The 25,028-nt window shown below is 41.7% G+C and overlaps 1 protein-coding gene across 2 annotated transcripts; it reads right to left on the reverse strand.

Annotated features, from left to right (window-relative positions):
- Positions 1 to 1,402: 1,402 nt before the first annotated feature.
- LOC122784250 (dermatan-sulfate epimerase-like) lies at positions 1,403 to 24,155 on the reverse strand. 2 transcript variants are annotated; one of them, XM_044049412.1, is made up of 6 exons: positions 23,936 to 24,155; positions 17,985 to 18,495; positions 13,292 to 13,545; positions 8,918 to 9,157; positions 7,370 to 7,577; positions 1,403 to 5,850 (listed from the first exon to the last, which is right to left on the reverse strand). In XM_044049412.1, the coding sequence occupies exons 2-6, from the start codon at positions 18,419 to 18,421 to the stop codon at positions 4,104 to 4,106; spliced, it is 2,886 nt and encodes a 961-aa protein (XP_043905347.1). In that variant the 5' UTR covers positions 18,422 to 18,495; positions 23,936 to 24,155; the 3' UTR covers positions 1,403 to 4,103. The 2 variants fall into 2 exon arrangements, with proteins under 2 accessions (XP_043905347.1, XP_043905349.1); XM_044049414.1 differs by lacking the exon at positions 23,936 to 24,155 and having other exon boundaries at positions 1,404 to 5,850; positions 17,989 to 18,046.
- Between the last annotated feature and the right edge of the window lie 873 nt (positions 24,156 to 25,028).

Here is a 25,028-nt window from a genome sequence, read left to right on the forward strand (position 1 = left end):
ACTACTGCATACTACTACATACTACTACACACTGCATACTACATACTACACTATACTACACATACTACATACTACATGCTACACTACATACTACTACACTACATACTACACTACTACTACATACTACTACATACTACTACATACTACACTACATACTACATACTACTACTACTACTACATACTACTACTACTCATGCTACTACATACTACACTACATGCCACTACTACTTTACTACACTATACTACTACATACTACTTCATACTACTACATACTACATACTACACTACATACTACTACATACTACACATGCCATACTACACACATACTACACCACACTACACTACTACTACTACACACTACTACATACTACATACATACACTACATACTACTACTACACTACATGCTACTACATACTACTACATACCCACACTGCATACTACTACATACTACTACATACTACACTACTACATACACTACACTACTATACTACTACTACATACTACTACATACTACTACATACTACTACATACTACTACACTACACTACATACATACATACTACACTACGCACTACTACTATACTACTACTACACTACATACTACACTACATACTACTTCATACTACACTACATACTACACTAAATACTACTACATACTACTACATACTACACTACATACTACTACATACTATTACTACTACTACTACTAATCATAATAACAACAATAAGCAGAATAAGACCAATTTTTGATAGGAAAACATTTGGAAAAATTGAAAATCAAGACTTTGTTTTTAAATATTTGATAGTAAATATGATTGATGCCTTTATTGGACTTACTTTGTTATATGGATGTGGATGTTTATATTGAAATATGTATAGCAGTTCTAAGTAGTTGCACTTATGACTAGCACTTTATAGTTTGGCTTAATTTACTTATTATAAATCGCTTTGGATAAAAGCGTCTGCTAAATGACATGTAATGTAATGTGATGTAAAGTATGTGTGTATGTTACTTGAATATTTGTCTATACAGTTGTTCTCAAACCTTTTATACCAAATACCACATGTGAAAATACTCTCAAAGTAACAACATTATCAACGACATCAAAATGCAGTAGTGTAAAGAGGTCGAGCAAAGTCAGCTCCAGACTTATCACGGGAGGCAGATTTATTCCCAATAAGATCATTAGCGCTCTCATCATCCTCCTCTTCCTCACATATCTTCCTCACATATTAGTATAGTGACATTAGATTAGGATGGAGCAATGAGTAAAGTGACTGTAATTATTATTATTTAATTATAATTATTATTATCATTATTCTTTGTTTCATTTTCTGGTCAAAATTCCTCAGTTTGAGAACCATGGGTCGATAGTATCTATTTTTTATAATCTATGTAATATAACCATAGATCAGTGTTCTACAATACAAGCGGATCCGTTATATGACCAGCAGATGGCAGTATTTCATTGTTCAACCTGTTTATAAAATCTGAACAGAAAAATAAAGCGTCTGGCCTTTGATTTTCTGGGCTTCGTGTCATATTAGCACAGATTTCAAACATTAACAAAGCCTGAATGTGTTTCATCAGTAAGGTTTCATTTACAGATCGGTAAATCAGTCTCTTATCCTCTTCCTCCTCCTCCTCCTCCACCAGGACAGACAACAGAAGTCACTTTTCATTATGAAGGAGACACATCTGGAGACGATTATCTGCTCAATCATAGCAAAACAACCCAAAGAGCTCTGTTTTTACTTTTCTTTCTTCTTGGGGAGAGGAATGGAGGGCTTTTTTTAAATCTAGGAGTCTGACTTGTGAGTGAGGAGCTGATGACTATTATAAAAATGAACAACACAAAGTGATGCTGTCCAGGACCAGGGTGTAAAGCAGAGAGAAAACAGAGGTGTTGTCTTAGAAAGGGAATAAAAACAGACCCATCGTTTTGTTTTTGGGTTTTTTTTGGATTCTCATACAGATTTGCAGCGCGGCAATTTGATAGTCTGTGAAGTATGCATGTCTCTGAAATGGTCTGTATTTATTTAGCACATTTCTGGTCACAATGACCACTCAAAGCTGCTTTACACTAGTTTAGCTGTGTCTCAAACTCATACAGTGCACTTTTATATCACACTGCCATCACAGACACCAGGGGCAATGTGGGGGTAAAGTGCTGCAGCTCTTTGTTTTCTCTGCTCCATATTACAGTAAACACACCTCTGCATGTGGCAATTTTTTTATTTACAAATTGTAAAAAAAAAAGAAAAAAAAGAAACCATAAAAATATATCTTGCTTTCACATATATATACTTTATATACATTTCATTGTATTTCTGTGAACTGTAGTAGACAGGACAACTGTGAAGTACAGCGGAGGCGACTGTGTCATAGTGGCTTACCTCGAGAAGAACAAACTTCACACACAGATCGGTTCTAAAGCTCCACAGAAGCTTATTACATCAGAGGTGACATGGTTTCATCTTCACTTCCTATTGGGAATCAGCGTCTTTATCTATTCTATCTATTATGTAGATCTGACAAGTGCTGAAAAATACTTTGAGTCACTGATCGACCATAAAAAGATAATAATATGATTTCAAATATTTTCTGATATTACAAATTTGTTGTTGTTTTTGTTTTCTTGAAAATTCTTGAGTTTGTTGCCCAAGCACTCAGCTGCTCAGAGTGTGGACATTCAATCTGTGACTACATCCATAATAATGCTAAAAAAAAAGTTGTTAAAAGTTGTTTTAACACCAAAACAATCACAATCCAGCTTAAACCTCTCTCAGGTGACCATGCACAGATAGCTAAAACTGGGTTTGGATGGTGTAGTATTTAGATTTTTGAGTCGATTGGCCAGCGCTTGTGTTGGAATATCTGCATCACATGATCTGATTAGTTGCATTGTCCCATTCAAAGAGAAGGAGCAGTAAGAGCAGAGACTTTTCAGTGGAAATGAGCTGCAAGGGAAGCTCCACTTTGACTGGCCTTTGGAGTAGCCAATAGCAATGAATCGGAATTCCAGCTTTGACACAGCGTAAAAATTGTTACTTTGTCCTAAACATTTTACTCATCTTCAACTAGGAAACGTCATAAAAGGGGACAAACTCCAGATTGAAGGTCAGTCTGGAGTTTTGAGGATTCAAACCAAAGACCTTTCTTGCTGGATGACGTCTACTCTCTGGAGAGGAAGTTCAGTGATATTTCTCAGGAAGAGGATAATGATGAGGACATTTTTTAAGCGAGGTCAAGTTGCAATGCGGGGGAGCTGTGAGCAGGACGAGACCGGAGAAATGCAGACTTGTCTCCACAATGGAGTTGAAGCATCTAAATGATATAGGAAATGATACTCCAGGGCGTAGCACCTTTCTGAAATCGGAATATTGGAAAAGCGGCTCTTTTCATATTCAGGTGTGCAGGCAATCATTCAAGCAACATGTACAGTACACGGTTAAGGCAATAAAATTTTGATTTGGTGCCATGAGGTAGCCTGGGTGAGTCCCGCCGAGTCTGGCAGGGATTTGATTTTGCTCTGCAGACATGTCTGGCAAGGACGCCGTTTTGGCCAACTACAGAATCGCTTCTTTCCCCCTGACATCCTAGAGGCAGGCTTAACACGACTATGACAGAGAATTGCTGTCTAGCAGCTTTTGTACACGTCCAACATGGCAGCCAACGAAGAGCAGCTGTCTCTCGAAAGCGACTTGCTCCACGGAGCTCCCCTGGGCAGAAGTCGTTAGACGCCATCACAAGACAGCCATTGCTTCGAGGAAACTACAACAAGCACGTTGACGCGCTTTCTGCCGCTCTGCATCCGGATCATTGGTCTGATTGGCTGTAGGTCCATCCAGTTGCATACAGAGTCTGGACAGATGACGACGTGGAAGGTGTTTCCTCCTGTTTCAGACTCATACTCAATCTCAAATGAGATTCAGATACAGTCTGATGTTAGTCAGGCCAGTAATGAGGACACAACAGCACTATTTGTTAACATCATTGTATTCACATGTCTCCATTTCTGCTTGTCCAGACTAAAATGCTGAGCTTATGCAATGGTAAGAAAACCGCAGCAGTCTGGACGATTCCTCCCCCGCTCATGATGTTAGCACTGTGTGTGAGAGCAGGAAGAGTAGAGGTACAGTAAGATGAAGCAGTCAATCAGAAGGATGGTGTAGAAACACCTCTGTGTGTGCAAGCTCCGACCTTTCTGAAAGCGCGTCAGTAACACAGCCAGCAGTAAGAAGAAGGTAGCAGTGTTGAGCAGGAGGAAGAGTCTGATGTAGGAGGCTGTGCTGAGGAGACTCTCGCTCCCTGCCGTGGCCACCATGTGGACCTCTTTGAATTTACGGCCTTTGACAAAGACGCCTTTTCTGTTCTTGCGACTGTCTGTGTAATCTATGAAGGCCCGTGACTCTGCGTCGCCCTCGTCTGGACTGTCCTCATAAATACGCTTCGATGTCTTCTGTCTCTCCTTCTTCTCATTGATTTCAATCTGTGCAAAAATGTCAGGCAGACTCTCAGAAAGTTTGTCCCCGATGCTGACTTTCTTCCCCCCTTTACCCTTGCCCTGCTTCTTGGACATAGCGAACATCTTCTCAATGACCTCCTCGGTCTTCCTTTTGTCAGAGAACTGGAGCAAGCGCTCGGCAGTCTTTCGGAAGCTGGCAGTGTTGAGGACCCTTCCCAGGATGTGTCTCTCCATCTGCTGGAAGACAGGCTTGACATGCTGGAGGTTGTCCTCCATGACGTTGACGTACTCCTCCACTTCCTCTGGTGAGCTGTCCACAGCAGCGGCCTCCTTCTCAAATACAATCTTCTTGTGGTCCAGCAGTACCATGGCAAACAGAGGCTTACTCGTGACCTCGCCTGTCAGCAGGTAGATGGTGTAAGTGTGATCTTTGGTAGCAAGGTAAATATCCACTCTCTGATTGTCACCACGCAGGCTGAAGCTCTGAACGTCCACCCCTGGTCCATAAAAAATGTAGGCCACCCTTGTATGAGGATATCTCAACGGCATTGTGATGTTCACATAGTTAGAGCCGTTATATGGGTACCCTCGCGGGTAATTCCAGTAACCTGTAACTCCTTTGTTACTGAAGCCGGTGTCATCCATCCAGAACATCTTATACTTGTCTTCACCATGTGACACAAATGCTCCGTGAACGCCATCTATCTTTGTGCTCTGGAATGGCACCTCTGTGTTGTGAAAGAAGGCGCTCATGGCCCTGGTTGGGCTGTCAGGCTCCAGGTGGATGTGATCCACCAGAAGCAGGAGCTGTGGGTGAAGAAGGAGCAGGTTCCTCTGAAAGTTCCTGATCTTCAGCTCTGGATTGTAAGCAGAATGCGCCTCGCCTCGGATAAAGACCATTCCCTGTCTTTCCATGGCGGCCTCTACTCTGCCTTGGGCATCGGCTGCCAGCCCCACCTTGTACTTCAACCACTTGGAGTCACATGCCTCCGTCACCTGTCCGGCCCACGGCTTAAAGCAACTCCCTGAGACTGCCGAGCCAAATAAGACTGCATTGTTCAACAAAGTATACTTGGGTCCATAGAGTGCCTCTGTGATGAATGGGAAGCCATTAGGCACAAAAGTGAAAGAGTTCTGATCTGGGTGCTCGTGGCCAGCGTTGAAGTTCCTCCACCCTTTGATCCACTCTTTGTACTTGCTCCTGTGGACGATGTCAAAGATGGCACGTCCTCCCAGCTTCCCTGACTTGAAGGAGACAAAGGTGTGATTGGTGTCTGCGGGTAAAGCACTGCCGTACGTGACCACACCCCAGTCCTCAAAGTGGTGGAGTCGGGATGTTCCATAATCAGATGGGGCCTTGGCGATCAGGCTCGGGTCATACCTGCAGAAGACAACAAAGCTCAATATCAGAAGAATTAGATTGAAAAACACAAACGACTGAAAGACAAACAAAGACTTTAGCTGTGAAGGGGCGTCGCCTTTTAGCTCCGTCGGCTGCTGTTGACTGAGCAGACAAGTTGGTTTCCTGGTGGTAGCCGAAAACACCGCGAGTGCATATCTTGGATCTCCTGTTGGCTCAGCTGGTGAGGCTAAGCTGTCCGACAATTCAATTTATGATTTGATTCTGCACAACCTCGACTGTTTTGTACACATTTTCTCACTTTACGAGCAGATGTGTAGTCGGGAGAAGACGATGTGTTCTCTGAGATTCTGCCTCTCTCCCTGTAATTCCAGGCAGCAGCGCACAGAACACTCTGCTCACAGTAACAGGAAAACATGCCTATTTTTAAATGATAACCAGTTTTATATTGTATCATATGTGTTCATTTACAAAAGGAACACAAGTAGTGGCTATGTCAGTGAAACTAAGTGTAGCTACACCCCTCCCTCCCTCTTCCCCTCCCTCTTCCCCTCCCTCACTCGGGGGTTGTGTTACCCTTTCAGTACTGCTCCAGTTCAGGTTCAATACTTCTTCACGTAACCTCCCAACATGCAACATGAACTCTTTTTCCTGTTCCATACCAATATCAAATCAAAGAACAGTATAAACCTACAAAACTACAGTCGTCATTCACTCCTCAGTGTCATTCTGGTTTACAGCAGGGGCCTCAAAGCCAAGTGACACAGGGGCCAATGAACTTCAGGTCTGGTCATGAGGGGGCGAGACAATTGAAAAAAACACACACTTGACATTCGATCATGATACCACAATAAAAATATCCATGATGATATTTGCACAGCATTTCAAAATAAAATTCATTGTGATTCACAATGAATCTATGAATGATAGACACAGACAGAACATGTAGACTAGAGCTGCAACTAACAGACATGATGATGATGACATGTTCTCAAATGTCTTGTTTTGTCCACAAATCAAAATGATGCTTTTAATGAATTATTTGTTATCCAGAGCAAAGAAATGAAGAAAATATTCATATTTAAGAACAATCAGAAATCTTGTTTTAATCATGAAAAAAGCTTCAAACTGATTTATCGATTACCAAAATAGTTGTTGATTAATTGTTTCAGCTCTACTGTAGACACTTGTAATTATTACACCAGACAAACTTCTACATCATTTAATGTCACGGGGTGCCACACGTGGTCCACGGGCCGTGTGTTTGAGACCTCTGGTTTACAGCCTGTTCCTTGTGAAGCACTTATGTGATATGTAGGCTTTTTAGGTCGTACTGAATATCATGTTTGTCTTGTATCTGACACGTATAGATGCTGAATATTCAAACTCAAGCTCATTCCTACACTAAATGTACAGGTCTTTCTTTATTTGTTAGAACATTACAGTGGTTATGACTTTGATATGTAACTACAAAGTACTGCACATCACAAGTAGATTGTTTTTGGGTGGATTTCACCTTTTATTAAATTCAGCATCTTACCAGATGAATTCTGTGTGGAGAGTACACCAGCGTTGGCCTTTCCCAGCCTGCCCTGGCCCTTCCATCACCCTGTTCTGATGAATCACATCTGCCAGCCAGTTTCCACTGCCATTACGCAACACGTAGCGGTCCAAGAAAACCAGCTGGCTCTCTGGCCCGTAGAACCAGTTGTAGTTGGAATCTGCAATGGCTACGGTCCGCTGGAATCCTGGTGAGACACAGTGGGTAGCTTCAGTGCAGGCTCAGGCTGGGCACAGTTACTGTACATCATGAAGAAATCATATTGTATCACCAAGAGAAAGCTGACTTTTCAGACTGATTTTAAAGCATTGTGTGCCATCTTCATACTGTATATACATATAACCATGAAAACGCACAGCCACTGAGGTGCCAGCCATCATTCAGGCTGCTGAGGAGGCCATCGACGATAAGCCTTGGCCTTGTCTTCCTGTCTGGTGGAGGGTGAAAGCTGCTACCGTGGCCCTGGGTATGAGGCTGTCCTGGCTGGTGTAATTAGAGGTGGTGTCTAAATGCAGTGGCATTTGAATTCAACCCAGAAACGGTTGACGGGGGGCTGTTGCAGCTGTAGCGCAGTGCTTTCAACCAATCATGTGGCAGGGGGAGGCAGACATGTGTGGTCATTTTTCAGTGCTGCAGCCACGAAGACCAACGCGCCACGAGTGACAGCGAGTCGAGAGAGAGAAAAAAACAAACTCTGAAGATGGCTTTGGTTGCATGAAGTTCAGAGAACCAGAGTGGAACTCAAACTGTCAATAGTGCGCTACCACAAAGACCAGTAACACCACTAATCTCTTTTTCCCCTGGAGAACACACAACGTAAGACTTTACAGTGTATGTGCTGGTGGTCCTCCCTTTAAAGCTAACATGATGTCTGCACTGCAACAGCAGACCATAGTGTCTTCTTTGTCTACGTCAAAAACGGTGACATCACATACAACGAAAAAAACGACACGTTTAAGCTGCTGCTGAAAGCAACTTACAATCATTACAGTGACATATGTGCACTGATTAATAAAAAAAACATCAGCAACAACCTGAAAATTGCTTTCTGGAAACATTCAGACCTCTAACTAACATGTTAACGCCAGGTCTGAACGGGCTCCAATTTAGCAAAGTAAACAAACAACGTACACAAACAAAGTAAACAAACAACGTACACAAACAACGTACACAAACAAAGTACACAAACAAAGTAGACAAACAAATTAGACAAACAAAGCAGACAAACAAAGTACACAAACAAAGCAGACAAACAAAGTACACAAACAAAGTACACAACAAAGCAGACAAACAAAGTAGACAAACAAAGCAGACAAACAAAGTACACAAACAAAGTAGACAAACAAAGTACACAAACAAAGTAGACAAACAAAGTACACAAACAAAGCAGACAAACAAAGTAGACAAACAAAGTAGACAAACAAAGCAGACAAACAAAGTACACAAACAAAGCAGACAAACAAAGTACACAAACAAAGCAGACAAACAAAGTACACAAACAAAGTAGACAAACAAGGTGACAGTTACCAGGCAGGATTGTCCTGTAGAGGAAGGCAAAGTGTTTGAGGAGCCAGGGGTGATCGAAGTGGCTGATGGCAAAGTGGCGCTGCACCAGGAACATGTACTGGAACAGAGAGCGGGTGGTGTAAGTCCCGTAGGCCACGCCCTCATACAGGGAGCCGTCCGTCACATCCTGCAGGAGGACCATGGACTTCTCCATGATTGACAACACCTGCTTAGTCCACAGGTAGGCCTCCTGAAGGTAACCTGGAACACAGAGTGGAGACGGTGGCACAGGTTAAATGCAGTAAAAATAAAATTCCTCCATTGTTTGTGCTGGTTCTACATATTCACGTCCTATTGTACTTCATATTTTGACTGGATATGAAATTCATTTCAGTTTTCTAAGTCAAGAGTTATTGATAATTGATATATTTTTTCCCTCCATCTGATAAACGTCACGTTTCTTTACAGTGACGCAGTATTGAGTTAATAGTAAAGTGAAGCTGCTCTTCAGACAGTGGTAGTTTTTAAGTCAGATATTTTATAAATAACAATGTATTGTCCTCCAATTAACAAACTTTATATTACAATACTACGATGTTTATTCACATCATACTTTTATGTCATTCTTTGCAGTTTTGAGTGTCGTTGTTTTTTTAAGGTTTTGGTTTGTTCCGTCAATGATTTTTTCTTTTGGTTTATGTAAGTGTGGTTTGGTTGTGTATCTGTATCTTCATGTTCATGTGATTGTCAGACGGACTTGGATAAACACATTTGTCTATTTCTGATTGAACCCAAGTTTTCTCACAACTTTTAGTCGTTGCTTTTACGGATATTTTTTTTTCAGTCACACGTTGACGAACAACATCTGCTGCACAGTTTCCAGTCTGTGATGGATCAGTAGGAACCCAAGAGCAGGCAGGCGAGGAGGCGTAGTAGTTTTGATTATTTATGAACAAACAAAGAACAATGGAACAGTGCAGCAGGATGTCGGTGATGGCGAGGGGGATAAGCGTCAGAGGCAACATGCAGAAAGGGCTCAGGTCTGACCACAAGAGTTAATTCTTCATTTTCTGACCCTTAATTCATCTGTGTTTATGATGATTGTTGTCATTAAAATGGACAAAAGTCTCCACATTTGTATGTTTATGGTCAAAAATGATCACTAAAAAAATCCTTGAGGAAATACTGTATATGACTGTATCTGTTAATTATAACCATAACATACAGGAGTTTTACACATGAAATAATAAGCAACACATAGCCCCTTTAAGAATGTATGTGTAAAAAAACCATCTTGCATCTGCATATTATGGGCAAAGATGTCCGTTAAAGGTCAGTCACTAGCACTAGCACTAGCGGTGCTGGTTTCCTTGTTTTTGAATAGAAGCTCCAGCGTGTGCATGCTCAGAATGTGCAATCATAGAGGTGCTCTTTTATGCTAATGCCCAACTGAAAAGCTGCTAACATGTTCAATAACACAGTTAACACAGCAGTAATCCTCTTTGAATGCAGGGACAGTGGACGTGATTACATGAATGGAAATAGCATTTGTTCACAGCAGGACTTGTGAGTGACTGCTGTGTGTGTGTGTGTGTGTGTGTGTGTATGTCACCACTCGAATGAATGGAAAACAGCACCGGAGCAAACACGGTCCTCTTGGTGTGTTACTTCAAGAACCTTCCACATGCAACATTTAGCTGTGGCTGTGGAAAGCATGACACCACTGTGGGACACTACATCATGTATACTCTCACTCACACACACACACACACACACAGCATTTACGACGACAACAAGCGACCACATAAACACTGGGGCCACAGTTCTTTGAGGAATCCTGAGGGCCATCTGCACTAACCCGGCTGGCTGTGGGGGGTGCAGACGTGGGTCCGCTCACTGGAACTGTCCCTCAGCAGTGTTTGGTTTGGGTCTGGGGGACTGCTTGGCCTACACAGTGCGGGGTATTTACCATTGAACAGTAACTCTTTCACAAAGACCACATTTACACAAACAGAGGTTCGGCAAGTGCACACACAGTGCACGGCCATGCTTCAGAGCAACATGTTCTCTTCCTGGTTGTCAATAAATCAGCCACACTCAGCCAACGATGCAGAGATGGTTTTCATCAGCGTCTGCAGAAGTTTCTACTAAAGCACCGACTAAAAGACAGTGTGAAGGTTTTCTATCTATGTCAAACATTTCAATCTTAACGACAACTGCCCAAAAGTAAAGGGCCTGCCATGTGCACGTCGTCAATAGCTTTCCTCACATGTTAAAACGTAATGTGAAGAATGACATTTTTATGGCTTTGTGGACGTCAATCACATGAACACACATCAAGTCAAAAGTCAGACTTGATGTGGAAGCACTTGATGTGCAGCAGCAGCAGCAGCAGCAGCAGCAGCAGCAGCAGCAGCAGCAGCAGCAGCAGCAGCAGCAGCAGCAGCAGCAGCAGCAGCAGCAGCAGCAGCAGCTGGCCTTATAGTTAGTAGACTTCATGTGTGTTTGAATAAGCTCCTCCTCTAAGCTCGACACTCCCATTTATCCCGGCTTGGGACCAGCACACTGGACGTATTCCTTTCCTGAATTGCACTGTAGCCTTTGTATATAAACAGAGGGGGTGGAGTGGCTCAGTGGTTAAGACCCTGTGTGCAAAAGACTTGATGGTCGCAAGTTCAACTCCACCCCTGGCAGGTTGCACTCAATTCCCTTGTAAGTCACTTTGGATAAAAGCGTCTGCTAAATGACATGTAATGTATTGAATTGTCTGCACAGCCCAAGGAATACTTGTTTCCTGATGAGGCGGAATGTTGCATGCTGGACCTTCTACTTATTCTGACACGACATGACTGACAGGTCCACTGCAGATGAACAATGCATTGAGCTGCTACTTACATGCAGCAACAAGAAAACACCTGCAGGAGGAATGCAAGCTGCTGCTGCTGCTGCTGCTGCAAGCTTGTCTTCCTCTGATATCACAACCACAATGGTAACACAGGCGTCTTTCAGTGGCACAGAATGTTATTTCAGGGCACAAGATGATGGGAAATGATCAACTTCTGGTTAAAGATGAGGAACCTGATTTACAAAACCCTTAGAGAGGATATGCACTGTTTCAGATGTGATGTGCCTGATTATGGCTGCAGAACAAAACAGCCACAAATACACCATGTGTTAGCAATCTAGAAAGAAGCTATTTTCTCACCCATGCTGCAAATAAAACCATCAACTCTGCATGATATCGCCTGTAAAGCACAAATAAAACCTGTCATAAACAAATGTTTATCCAGGTAAAGTCACTTTTTTTCCTGGACTCCACCTACGTCAACAAAAAAGAGGTCAGGCTTAAACCCTCCAGAGTGTTCACCCTGCTTCGTGCCTGTTGTTGCACTTCTCATAAAACCACTGTGACCGCAGCGACTCTCAGAAAGCCAGCTGTCATTTGGTTCACATCAGCGCTGGCATCGTTTGTGCCACAAATAAAATCCTTGTGAGTGAAAACTGCGCAGCTTGAACTCCTAGGAAAGAATAAGCAGGTCAGCAAGTACCACAAAGGAAATGCTAGAGAAAATAAGAAACACATCTGAACAAAGCAGGGACACTAGAAAAAAATGATTTCTTTGTTATGAAACAATAGACTCACCTAATGAAAGTATAATATAATCACAACATCCTAAAATAATGTTTGCCCCTTTATTTTGAAAGTGTCTTTTCCAACTGCCATACCAAAGCCCACAGAGAAAATCCAGGATTCTACATACAGCAATCGTGTGTTTCCTTCCTTCCTTCCCTCTCTCTCTCTGTATCCTCATCTTGCAGGTTGCAGGATCAAGATCCAGATCATATCATCCCCATTATTATTGTGCTATAATTAAAGGTATTTGTCAGTTTACAGAGTGATGGGTCTTTCCTCATAGGATCTTTGATGAGTGTAGACACACCGAGCAACAACAAATGACTTTTCTTTCACTGTCATCAAGTTACTTGCCGAGTTTGCATTAAACGTGCCATTATGTCATTACGTCATTATATCTCGATGCACAGCAGTCACGATTAGGACTTCGAGTAATGATTATTTCCATAATCTGTTGATTATCTTTGCGATTAATTGAGTAATCGTTTGATCCATTTGTTACCTTTGTACACTGGAGCGCTGTGACGAAAGAATATCCTGCAAGGGATTAATTAAGTATATTCTATTCTATTCTATTCTATAAAATGTTGAAAAATGTTGAAAAATGTCAGTTGAAAATATTTGACAATTACACTTTCATTAATAATCAATTCATAATCCATGAAGAGATGAACCGTTGCAGCCCTAAATGTCATCACTGGGCCAATATCTTTACATAGATATTAGTATGAGTTCACACTGTGTATGGGTGGATGACTAACCTTGTGTCATGTACACCAGGCTTCCTGTGAGCAGAGCCACACAGTTGGTGGGCTGGTGGTTGTGCAGGTACTGGAACCCCCAACCCCGCACGTACGACTTCTCGTACATGAGGCGCGAAGCGTTGCCGATCACCTGCAGGAAGCGCTCCTGCTGACCCTTGTTCAAGTACTCGTACAGGAAGTCGTAGGCGGTGGCAAAGCCGACCAGAGAGTGCGCCAACGGAACCTCATCCCAGGGAGCGTCTTTGACCAGCCTGCACAACACACAACACGATAACACAAGCCTGAAGGCACGGGGATCTTTAAACACAACACAGGTGTGAAACTTTCACTCTTAAAACAAAGAACCTAACAAGAATCCTTTTAATCACACTTTAACACAGCTATGCACCGTGAAAGCAAAAATAAAGGCGCTAAGTAGTATTTTTACACCGCAACACACAGCTGCACCGATTAAGAAAACGTGTGAAGAGACAAGAAGTGCAGCATTCGCAGGTTCTCGCCCAGTTCACGAGCTCCACGACCTCAAAGAACTTTAGGAGCCTAATTAAAGAGCAATGGACCTCAGATGTGACAAAAGCCAGCGCTGTGGTTTAAACTGTCATGATTTAACTGCAAAAGTCATGATCTCATCTCCAGTTTAGATGCTGTTCACTGAAGCAAGAGGTTTAAGGAAAAGTGGAACATTGGTTTACTCTCGGTCCTGAAAGGCGTCACGTTTTGTTTGTAAGAGTCGAAACAACTCGAGAAATGTTAACCAAAGTAAGAGTTGAAAATATTCAGGGTTATAGGAAAGATTCAAATATTGAATTGATATTTAAAATGAGAAATTAACCAATTCATCTCAATGCATGTACTTCCTTTTAGTGCAATTATTAAAGTAAGTATAAGAGTATAAGAGTAGTAAATCTGTGTTCTGACTACAAATGGAACACAGCATAAGTCTAAAATCTAAAATAAAATAAAGTCAAATCTCTGCCCCGTGTGATGATAATGTGGCATCTTTTACTTCAGTCTCTCTTAAAATCCATCACTTAGGTCAAGGGTGTCAAACATGCGGTCCCTCCAGTCGATTACATGAGGCAGGTTATAATAGTAATAAGATATTCTTAGTTGTACTTATTGCTTTATTAAATGCAGTACACTCAACATTAAATGACATATATTTAAGCTGGTTTACTTACAGCTATTCTCGTTGTTATTTGTTCAAATTTTCTACTTATTTCTCTGTTTTTGTGCATCATAAATATGTTTTTATTGTGCAGTACACATTAGAGCTGAAACAATGACTCGTTGAATCGATTATTAATCGATTACTAAATGAATCGTCAACTATCTTGACAACCGATGAAACAGTTTGAGGCTTTTTTTCATGACTAAAACAAGATTTCTGAAATGTGAATATTTTCTCCGGATAACAAAGTGTGGACAAAACAAGACATTTGAGAACATCATCATCTCCAGGTTTGACAAACGTGTTTTCTGACATTTTATGGACCAAACGATTAATGAACAGCTTTTTTTCTCTAGACCGGCCCCCTCCTGACCAGACTAGATGCTCATTTGAGTTTGACACCCATGCCTTAGATGATCTGACTGATGAAATAAATGGTAACAAGTTTAAAAAAAGTAAGGATCACAACAAACATCAGTGCTGACAGACACGCTGATGGTGTGTTGCACGGAACAATGGCAGAAAATACAGCAGGTTCACACCGACATTCACCGGTATGAGGTCAGACGGTCGTTTCCTCCTCCGACAACGGCTCTGTCAGCTCTGCCATGATCAACGTCTAAAACAACAATGACTTAATCTTAATAATGAGGTTTCCTCCATTTTTTTCCCCCTGTACAAGTGTTTTTTTGGAGTTTTTCCTCACTCGATGTGAGGGTCTAAGGGTAGAGGGAGTCACACGAGACCTAATTTGATGAAGATAATTAATAGTTTCCTCTTGTTAAGTGACAGCTTAAGTTTACCCATTCGGAAAGTGAAAAACTGTGAGAGAATTACTGCCTGGACATTGTTAAATGTGTATTGAAATAAGCCAAAGAACACACAGTCTCACTTCAGTGTGTTTGCAGACCGTGTAAAAGGCCACAAAAGTAGAAGTTCTCCACTGGAAACATGGTTGGTGGCGTTGTTGCAGACATAATTGAAGGGCGTGAATGTACCACAGCTCCTGGAGCCGCTCTGCTCGCTGCACTCTGCGCTAACCTCAGAGGCTGAATGACCACAAGTGCGGCCAACAGGGGGAAAAAAGCCAGTGTGCCAACATGTAAAAACATGTGCTCAGTGGCTTCTCGTCTCTGCGCTGTGGCACACATACTGATATTGTGAAAAATGTGTAATACCACATAATGAGCCGCCCGGAAAATCCCCCCGCCCTCTGATCAGTGGCCGCAGGGGGACAGAATGAGGAGGATTAAGCTGCTGTAGCCTAGAGGGGTTTGGGATTAACTCACATGTGACGTGGTACCTGACGGAGTTGGGGGTCTTAGTTCATGTTTTTGTTTATGTGAGTCTTCTGCACTGAGAACCAGCAGAAGACTCACACAAGCACTCTCACAGAAAACATGACTGCCAGTGGGGAAAAACTGACTCACCTGTTTAAGTCTACAATAGCACAAAAGTGTGTTTGCCGCTTTATTTCACTGGTAAACAGGACTGTCAATCTTCCTCTATAATCCCATTCCAATTGCATTCCTTATTATTTTCAATATTCAAATTGTTAATGATTATGTTTTAACTTAATATCATGTGGTTGTTATACGTTCGGTCCACTGGACCATGCAGGGACACTGGCGGCCTGCAGGTTCCTCTCCAAGGTGTTAAAATGTTGTCCGTGGTGATGGAGAGCACTGACTCACGTTCTACTCGGCCTAGAATATCGACGATGCATCTGGCAACGTGTGGCTCGTCTGAGCTTCGGTGGTTTTGAGAATTCTATCTTTCAACACTTGATCGTGTGTGTCTCTGGTGTGAGAAACTGAAACGCCACCGTTTCAGTGATAATACAGGACCTCCACAAGATCGTAACATTCCTCTGGCCAGAATTCAACCAGGTGAGAATGTTGTCACACTCTGACAGGAATGCCGTACGTGCTCATGCCCGCACTCTTCTGTAAGCTGCAGGTGCAGGTGCACCACATGTGGAGAGTGGAGGCCCAGAGCTCTGCGGAGTCCAACCCACTCCTTCTCCAAGGACTCTTTAGAGTGCCGAGATGTTACCGTGTTAAAACTTCCATGTGGTCTATGTAAATGTATAAATGACTCATTCTGAATAATTAAATATTTTAACATAAACATTTGAATAATGTCGGGCGGGTCTGGGCTTTTAAAAAGCTGTCAATCAAAATGTCTGGCTTAATTTTTAAGCCAGATTACAGCTCTACCGCTGCGTTCCATTTGTAGTCAGAACTTTACCCGTAGACACACTACGATCTTTTTGTGCACAAAATACAACGTAGACCGTTATTATCAACAGCCCGAGATACATTTGTTCCAACGTCTGATGCAAATGAAATGCAGTATTAAGACTATTATTCATTGACTTTAACCAGATTGGGTTGAATGAGTGAGATGACTTGTTCACTTTTCTTGGTGTGATATTTTTCTTTAACAAAAACATAAATTGAAGTGTAGGAAACACTTGGCTTAACGTGATCAAATGATTTACATTTATTGGAAATGTGTTAAAAGTGTAGAAAACAGTGCATTTTTACTGTAGTCACATTTACAACACTGATATTTTTAAAAGAGTAATGGAATCTGAGTTCTATTGTCGGTTGTTAATCAGCTGTGTTAAAAATGTATTTAAACCTTTTCTGACCAACATTTCTTTCTAGTGTAAAATGACAAACATATAAAAGATATTTGGACATGGTTTATTGGATGAGCTGCCGAGGTTTAGGTTTAAACAATTCAGAAAATTAAAGCAAAGTGGAATTCATTCTCTGGTTTTCAGCTCACATCTGAACATTTAATTTCCTTTCATCGGCACACAGCTGCTTAACATATTTCATGGACTGCATCTTTATCAGAGGAAAATGGGGGAGGAGTTAATGCACACATGTGGGAGTGAGGAGATATCTGTAAACTCAACTGACAAATTCTCTGTGGAGAGAAAATATTTTCACTTCAAGTCAAAGTGGTTTTATGAGGTATTGACGTTGATGTTCACATTTACTGAAACTATGGCTGCCAGTGGGGAAAATTGACCACGTAACATCAAGAGCTCTTGTTCTCATCAAGAAATCTTGTTTTAATAATGAAAAAAGCTTCAAACCGCTTCATCGATTATCAAAATAGTTAATAGTTCATTAATATATTAATAATTAAACTAATGAATCGATAATTTAATAATCCATGAATCGTTTCAGCTCTATTTACATCTGTTTAATTCTATCATAACCTTGGTATGTATATGTTGCCACGGAAACTGAAGTTTGATACGATTTCTAAACTGCAGAAAATCCACTGCTGCGTCCAGCATTCATTTCATTTTCAGCGACTTACTTTGTGACATTGGTGTTTGCCACATTGACACAAACAGCAGCTGAAATTGATGGTTTTCCCTGTAGAGTTTGGTGTGGAAGACTGAGAGGTAAACAAACCTACATGCTAGCTGTAAAAGTGAAATGCCATTGTCTCAAGCTGAAAAGATATAAATAATAAAAAAGACAGAAAATCTACCAACTAGGCTGAGCCGCCATCCTCTCCATGTAGTCCTTGGCCAGGTCGAGGGCTCCGGCCCTGTGTGGGTAAAGCAGACAGAACATGGACAGCACACCCAGGTTGTTTCCATACACCTCGTTCCAGCGGGCGCTGAAGTCTGCAGGACTCCAGGGGGGCAGGTACTCCTCTGGGTGCTCCAGCATGGTTTCCCCGGCCTCGCGGATCCTCCTCGCCATATCCCGGTGTGTCCCCGTGGCCGCGTACTGCAGCTCCTCCACGTCCCCACGACTGAAGTACAGCATGGGGTGTCCGTCATAGTTGCCTCCCATGAAGGGGATTTCCCCGCTGGGGTCCCCTTCCGTCGCCGCCACTGCCTCCACCTCCGCCGGGACGAGTAGGAGCCACAGGAGACTTATGAAGAAGACGGTGGGTGCCCCACGTGTGTAGGTTCTCATCGTCTCATCAGCGGGGGAGTCTGGGGAGTCTGGGGAGTCTGGGGAGTCTGGGGCATCACCAAAGGAGCTCAGAGCTGAGAGGGAGGAAAAGGATTTAGAAAAAATAATTGAATAATTAGATACTGATGTAGTTCTGATGATACGCGATTACCATACTGATTTTTTATGGAATTAAGATTTGTGTCAACACTTTTCAGGAATCAGACGATACCTTTTAAGTGGCAGAACAATCGATTTAATCGTTCAAAAATATTGTATTTTATTGTTTAAAAATAGGGATGCACGATATTTATCAGACCGATAAAATCGGGCGTCATTTTTTATCGATCCGATAAAAATTCCGATAAATGAATGACATTGGGGAAATTGTTTTGACGTGCTGGTTACGTCATCTATCGCAGTAAAAAAAAAAACAGAAAAACACAATAAAAACAATTCAAATACAGGCAATAAAATTATAAATGAGTTATTCTTCTTATTGTGAGAGCCGCACAATAATAAGAGAGGCTGTGTATCAGCCTGCAGTGTGTGAATAAAGTGCTGTTCTTCAACGCAGACGGAGTCCCGTGGTTTAATTGGAGCTAAAGGAGCTAGCGGTCTTCGGTGGTCTCCTTACTACGGTTCGGGGGTCTGCCAGCTTGGTTGGTAACACTGCAGACATCATGACTTGGATGTGGGGAGTGCGTTGAGAAATGATCCAGGCTGCGTTGGATACGGAGAGCCCGCTTAGAGACGCTACTCAACGTTTGTTTCCGGTCTAGCTCGTTTTTCTAACGTTACTAGTTGTTGTAACAGCATTTGAAAAAAACTACCAAGTTTGCTAGGCCAAAAAGAACGTTAATCTCCCGATAATACTTAATAAATCAGTATCGTTATCAGGCCATGCACATCTGATATATCAGCAAATTGGATACTGGCTGTGCATGGAAATTGTAATTTTGAGTTAAAAATGATTTATTATTCAAACCTAATCATAAGTGTTGGCCATTGACTTCCTGCACCTCTTCATGTTGTGTTACCCAGTACTCACCACCCAGGACTTCATTCTGAGTTGCTTTTGTGAGGCGAGTCTAGCCGCGCACGCCCAGATGTCCAGACACGCAGACCCCGCAGGTCATAAATGGCCCATTACTGCAGTAACATTACTCTGGTCTGGTGAGACGAGCTCCAGACCAAAGTGCTGGCCCCAGCGTCTCTGCTCCGAACATGAGGGTAAATTCCATGACCTTAGTGGAGCTACTGGCAGAGGCCGTGTGGAAAACCATTTGGTAGTGATTTAAACGCCGTCTAGACGGGAGCCCATTCCGGGAGGTGTGCGCTCTCCTGCGTGTGTTTTGGGGATTTTGTTGTGTTTGATGAACACATTGTAAATATTGGCTGTGTACCTGCCTTATGTTGCAACTCAAGAGATTTTTGACCTCACAGGCGTGGTGAACATGACGATGCGTGGTCAAAGACCAAACTGTTGAGACAAATCATCCCAGGGAGGCTGGGACCGTGTAACGAGCCAAGAAACATAATTAAACTCGCTGTGTGATGATAAATCATTCAACAGATTTGTCATTTGTACTCACCCCATGACAAAGTTTGTAACAGATGAACTGTTTAATCATTTATCAATAAATAAAACAACACAATAAGCTGGTTACTGCTTGTCAAATGTGAGGATTTGTTGGTTTTCTCTGACTGATTTCACTGTCACTAAAAAGTCTATAAAGTCTAAAAGGTCCATCTTGAGCTCTGTGGAGTCATATTAGTATTTGTTTTCTATATTTTGTGACAATTTATATACTAAGTATTCAGTTTAGTCTAACTTAATTAATAGGTTAGCAGATAAGGGAAATAACAAGGAGTTGGAATCGCCATGTAACTCCATAGGCCACGTGTGTACATATACAGTATACATATATATGTGTATATATATATGTATATATATATGTACATATATATATATATACATATATATATGTATATATATATATATATATATACATAGTGAATAGCTACTCTGCTGATTGCAAAAATGTGTCAATTTGAATGAAAGTCTATGGTAAAATGAGACTTCTACTTAATTTATAACATCAGTAATATATTTTCTTAAGGACATAATGGTCTCAATCACTAGGTTCCAGGTCTCCTTCAATAAATCACAATGCCAATTTTGTAAATTATGTTCACATTTAGGAGAAAATAGATGATAGACTCGTGGTATTGTCCAACAGGAGCCTGGTTGCAGGTGATTTTGAGGTTCAGATTCCTACTGTCAACATCTTCTCCGTCCAGACACGAACATTTGCTATTCCAAATATCAAGACTGCCAGCAGGGACTCAAGGAGAAACAGGTTTCAGCCATTTAACTAAAGGCACACCTAATAAAATCTATCCCACTTAACTATTTTCAGACTATGTTGACTAGTTTGGGCTCTTACTAAACTGCTCCTTCTCCAGCTCCAAAGTCCATGGAAAATCTGTGATTTTACATCAAGGCACTGAGGAGTTGTTGATCAACTGCTGCCTCCATTATTGAATGCAAATTTGGTATTTTGCGACCTCTGAGTTAAAAATCCTTTGTTCAGATTAACTGAGTGACGGAAACTTGAGGCAGCAGTTTCTGTGTCCCTGAGTGAGTGGCTTTGGTTTCCAGTCAGTTTCCAGTTGTCTAACAGTGAGATCAAGTGGTCAACATATTCTTCAGATATCAAAGACGTGAGTAGGGGTAGATTTTTTTTCCTCGTGTCCATGCTGGCACCCATGTTTTAGCATGTTTTTGAACGTAAAATATGGATATTTGGTGCCAGCATAGCTATAATAGTATCTCACAAGCAAGGACTTTAAAGTTCTGTCAACAGGAGCAGGAATGAAAGTGAAAATGCAGGGAGGGCATAGCACCACAGCACAGATGAATTATTTACAATGTTTTGACTAGACTGTTTGAACCAAAGCTTTGAATGTAGAGTGGCAGAATTAATCAATAATTCCATAATAACTTTACAGCGTAATGTACGTCAAGTGATCTGAGAGTGAAGTAGACTCTCTGGATTCTGCTAACAGGCTAACAACTAAATGTCCAACTCTCTTTTAGAACCTTTTCCTTTTTTTAAGTTTCTTTGCAGTGAAGTAAATTGGTAAACGTATCTCAGGCTAGCCATTGTTAGCATTACCAGTCGATGTCAATGCTCTCCATGTTATTTTGTGAACACAGCAACATGTCTGTGGTTAAAAATGTACCATATGTTCGACTGATTTACCGTGAAACAAACATGATAGACGGACTATTAACGGTAAAAGTATCAGTGTTCTTGGAATCCTGACCTCAGGGTATGTTGCTCTAAGTTTCCCAGTTAAAAATCAGAGCGTTCCCTCTTTGTGACCTCGGAAATTCCGAGTTCCGACTACAAATGGAAAGCAGCATAGCATAGGTATCGAGAAAATGTACTAAATTGGTACTAGATCTTCATCGGTAAGTACTGAAGTATCAATAAGCATGCAGGAAGCTGCCGGTGGCATCAAACAACATATTTGATGTTGTACTGCGCAGTTTCTCAAGTTCCTTCATCATCTCTCCACTCATTATGGCAGACAAGCACCTAAAGGGCGAATAGTGAGTACAAATGAATTATAAAGGTAAAGTTGCTGCTGCTGCTGCTGCTGCAGGAAACTATCGCGTGATGTGTATGCACATAGGGATCCGATCATTTCACAAGTTTTCAATACAGTTTGGCACAATGACGTGGCAGCCACATGATAACGCCTTCCTCCACTCACAGTGACCTTCTACAAAACAACTGTGGATTAGCAATGCTGCTGACAATGTAACATTAGCTAGTGAATGTTATCACAGTGGGCTAAACCTAAGTTAACTTGAGACTGGGTTGCTACGAGGGCTGTAATCAACCAAAGGAATTCTTGGTCGACTGAAGCTCTGAAACTTCAACGCAAAATCAACTGGTCGGGGGGGGGATATCATATATATATACTATACTACGTTGATCAGCGTAGTATCAACTGTTGAGGAATATTTAGATGATTTGTCTCTGTGCCCCGAGACTGAACGTCTGCAGTTATAAAACGAATCAATGATTATTAGACTAAAACATTGAAATATGTCAATTCTGATATGATCACATACTCAAAACAGACGGAGAAACATAATGAAGACAAGTTAGCTTAGCGTTTAATATGATAAGTTTGTCGTCGAGCTGTGATATGAAAACTGTTGCTGGCAAACTTAGCATTTGACTTTGTTTTTGTGACATGCTGCCATGCATCTGTCTCCTGTGGGTGGGGCTAATCCAAAATACTGAAAACAAGAGGGGGCGTTCTCTGAAGACTCGCTGTTACCTGTGGAACAGGGGTTCTCTGAAAACACCCCCATTAGCACTTAGTACATTCCTCCAGATGAAATAAAAATTAACCATAGACTGTATAAAATTAACACGGAAGAAAGTGAACTTATCAGAATTGGAGTCGAATCAGAACATATCGACTCATAAATCGACCAGTCGAGCGGGACTTTACAGCCCGAGTTGCTACCAACAAAAACACAAATTTAATTAACTGAATTAACACACACACACACACACTGGTTTCCATGACTTCAGAGGACATTGCATTGATTTACCCTAACTCCCTGGAGACCTACTCTAACCTTAACAATAACTACTACTGGCTATCTATTTTATTTATTCTTTTTTTACAAGCACGTTTCCACTACGTCTGTTCCAAACTAGTGAGAGAAATGATTGGTGTGTCAGGAAGTGAACCAATGATCTGCTGTCCATGCCTTACGTGTCGGCCCACCCCCCCGCGGACGGTAATAGATATGATTGGGCCGGTCCAGTGTCAGTATAGTAAATCAACCAATGGGCCGTTGTTCAGGCTGTTTGTGGGGAGATCTGTGTGGTCTACCGGGAAAATGACCGGTAGACCAGATTACCCTGGAATGACTGAAAATAAACCCGGTGGAACTGTCATTTTAACCTGATAAAATATTAATCAGGGTTCAAACTCCAGGTTCAAGAGAACCAGGGTCATGTTTGTGTTCACGTGTGAGAGTGGGTCACACTACATACTACATACTAACTGCATACATGTTTCCCATATTTTCTGGATAAAGTAAGTCCAGTTTTTAAAAACTCAACTGTTTCATGCCACTTCCTGTGCTGTAAATAAAAAATAAAATAAAAACAGTTCCACCACAGACGTAAAGGTTCTATACATCACTCTCTGCCCCCTCTTCCTCCTCCTCCTCCTCCTCAGTAAATTACATTTACTGCCTCTCACTCTTTTCTTTCACTTTCCTCACGTCTGTCTCACCACTTCACTCGTCTGTCTCACCACTTCACTCTGAACTCTGTGTTACTTTTCAACGACAGTTTATCAGGTTAACGTTTATCGGTGACAGATAATCTGCGCACAAACGTCTCCTTGTTCACGTCGACCACGAAAAGAGCAAGGAAGGAAGGAGGGAAGGAGGGAAGGAGGGGGGGGAAGGACGTGAAGGCGATAGTTTACCTGTCAGAAGCGGCGCTCTCTGCTAACTCTTCTCCCCGTCCTCATTTCTTCCTCCTCCTCTTCTTCTTCTTCTTCTTCTTCACCTCCGTCACTGAGAACGTGGATGTGAGTTTAGAGAAGTTTGGTGGAGTAAAGTTAGAGAGAGAGGAGGGAAAGAATGTGAAAGTATGGAGGGAGCGTCATGCTGGCGAGTGAGGAGGGGCGGCAGGGGGACTGAGGCTTAAAGGAGACCTAATGAATTAAGTGGCCTCCTTCCTTCCTCCCTCCCTCCTTCTTCTCCCTCCTCCTCCCTCTGTGCACTGGGCTTCACTCGCTCAACTCAAGCAGGGGCGTTTTAAAAGAAAAGGGGGACCCAGGGGGCCCTAGAAGCAGATGCTGCATTCCTTTTACTTAGGATGTTTAGAAGTCGGAAACTTGGAGAGGGGTCTAGGTGCAGACCTGCACTGTCAGGACCGGAAGCTGATTCGAAGCCTTTCAAAATAAAGGCGACCATACCGGAAGCATATATTCAAAATAAAAGCTAGCATACTTGAAGCACGTATTTTTCGTTCCCCATGTGAAGTGTGAAGACGACGAGGTGGGTAACAGTCAAGTGACAACAACTTTGCGTCATACGAAGAAACAGAAACAGTCTTTATTCACTAGAACGTTATGTTGCACACTATATATTGTCCTGTAAAGTTATATTAATTTGAAAGAATCGGGTTTTGGACTTTTGGGTAGTTTTTAGCATTGTTATCGTATGATAGTGCTCACTTAAATGTGCCATTTTCCTACTCAAAGACCAAGAAAACTGAATTATATCATATCATTTTTATATTTTTTGTTTTACTTATTACGACATTATTTGTCTCTTAGAGATGCATATTTCGATCTTAACTACCGGCACTACGCCGAAACAATATTAAGCAATTATTAAATGAATTATGAGGTGTTATAATTGCAAACAAACATAAGATATGCCTATATAAAAAAAACAAGTAAATCAATATGTAAATGGATCCAGCAGTGCAGGGGGCTAAATTTTCAATGATAAATAATGGTATAAAAGAACAGTCAGCACACATTAAGGTGTATTTACAGAGATGTATTG

The sequence above is a fragment of the Solea senegalensis genome, linkage group LG17, assembly GCF_019176455.1.
Source record: "Solea senegalensis isolate Sse05_10M linkage group LG17, IFAPA_SoseM_1, whole genome shotgun sequence".
Lineage (NCBI taxonomy): Eukaryota > Metazoa > Chordata > Actinopteri > Pleuronectiformes > Soleidae > Solea > Solea senegalensis.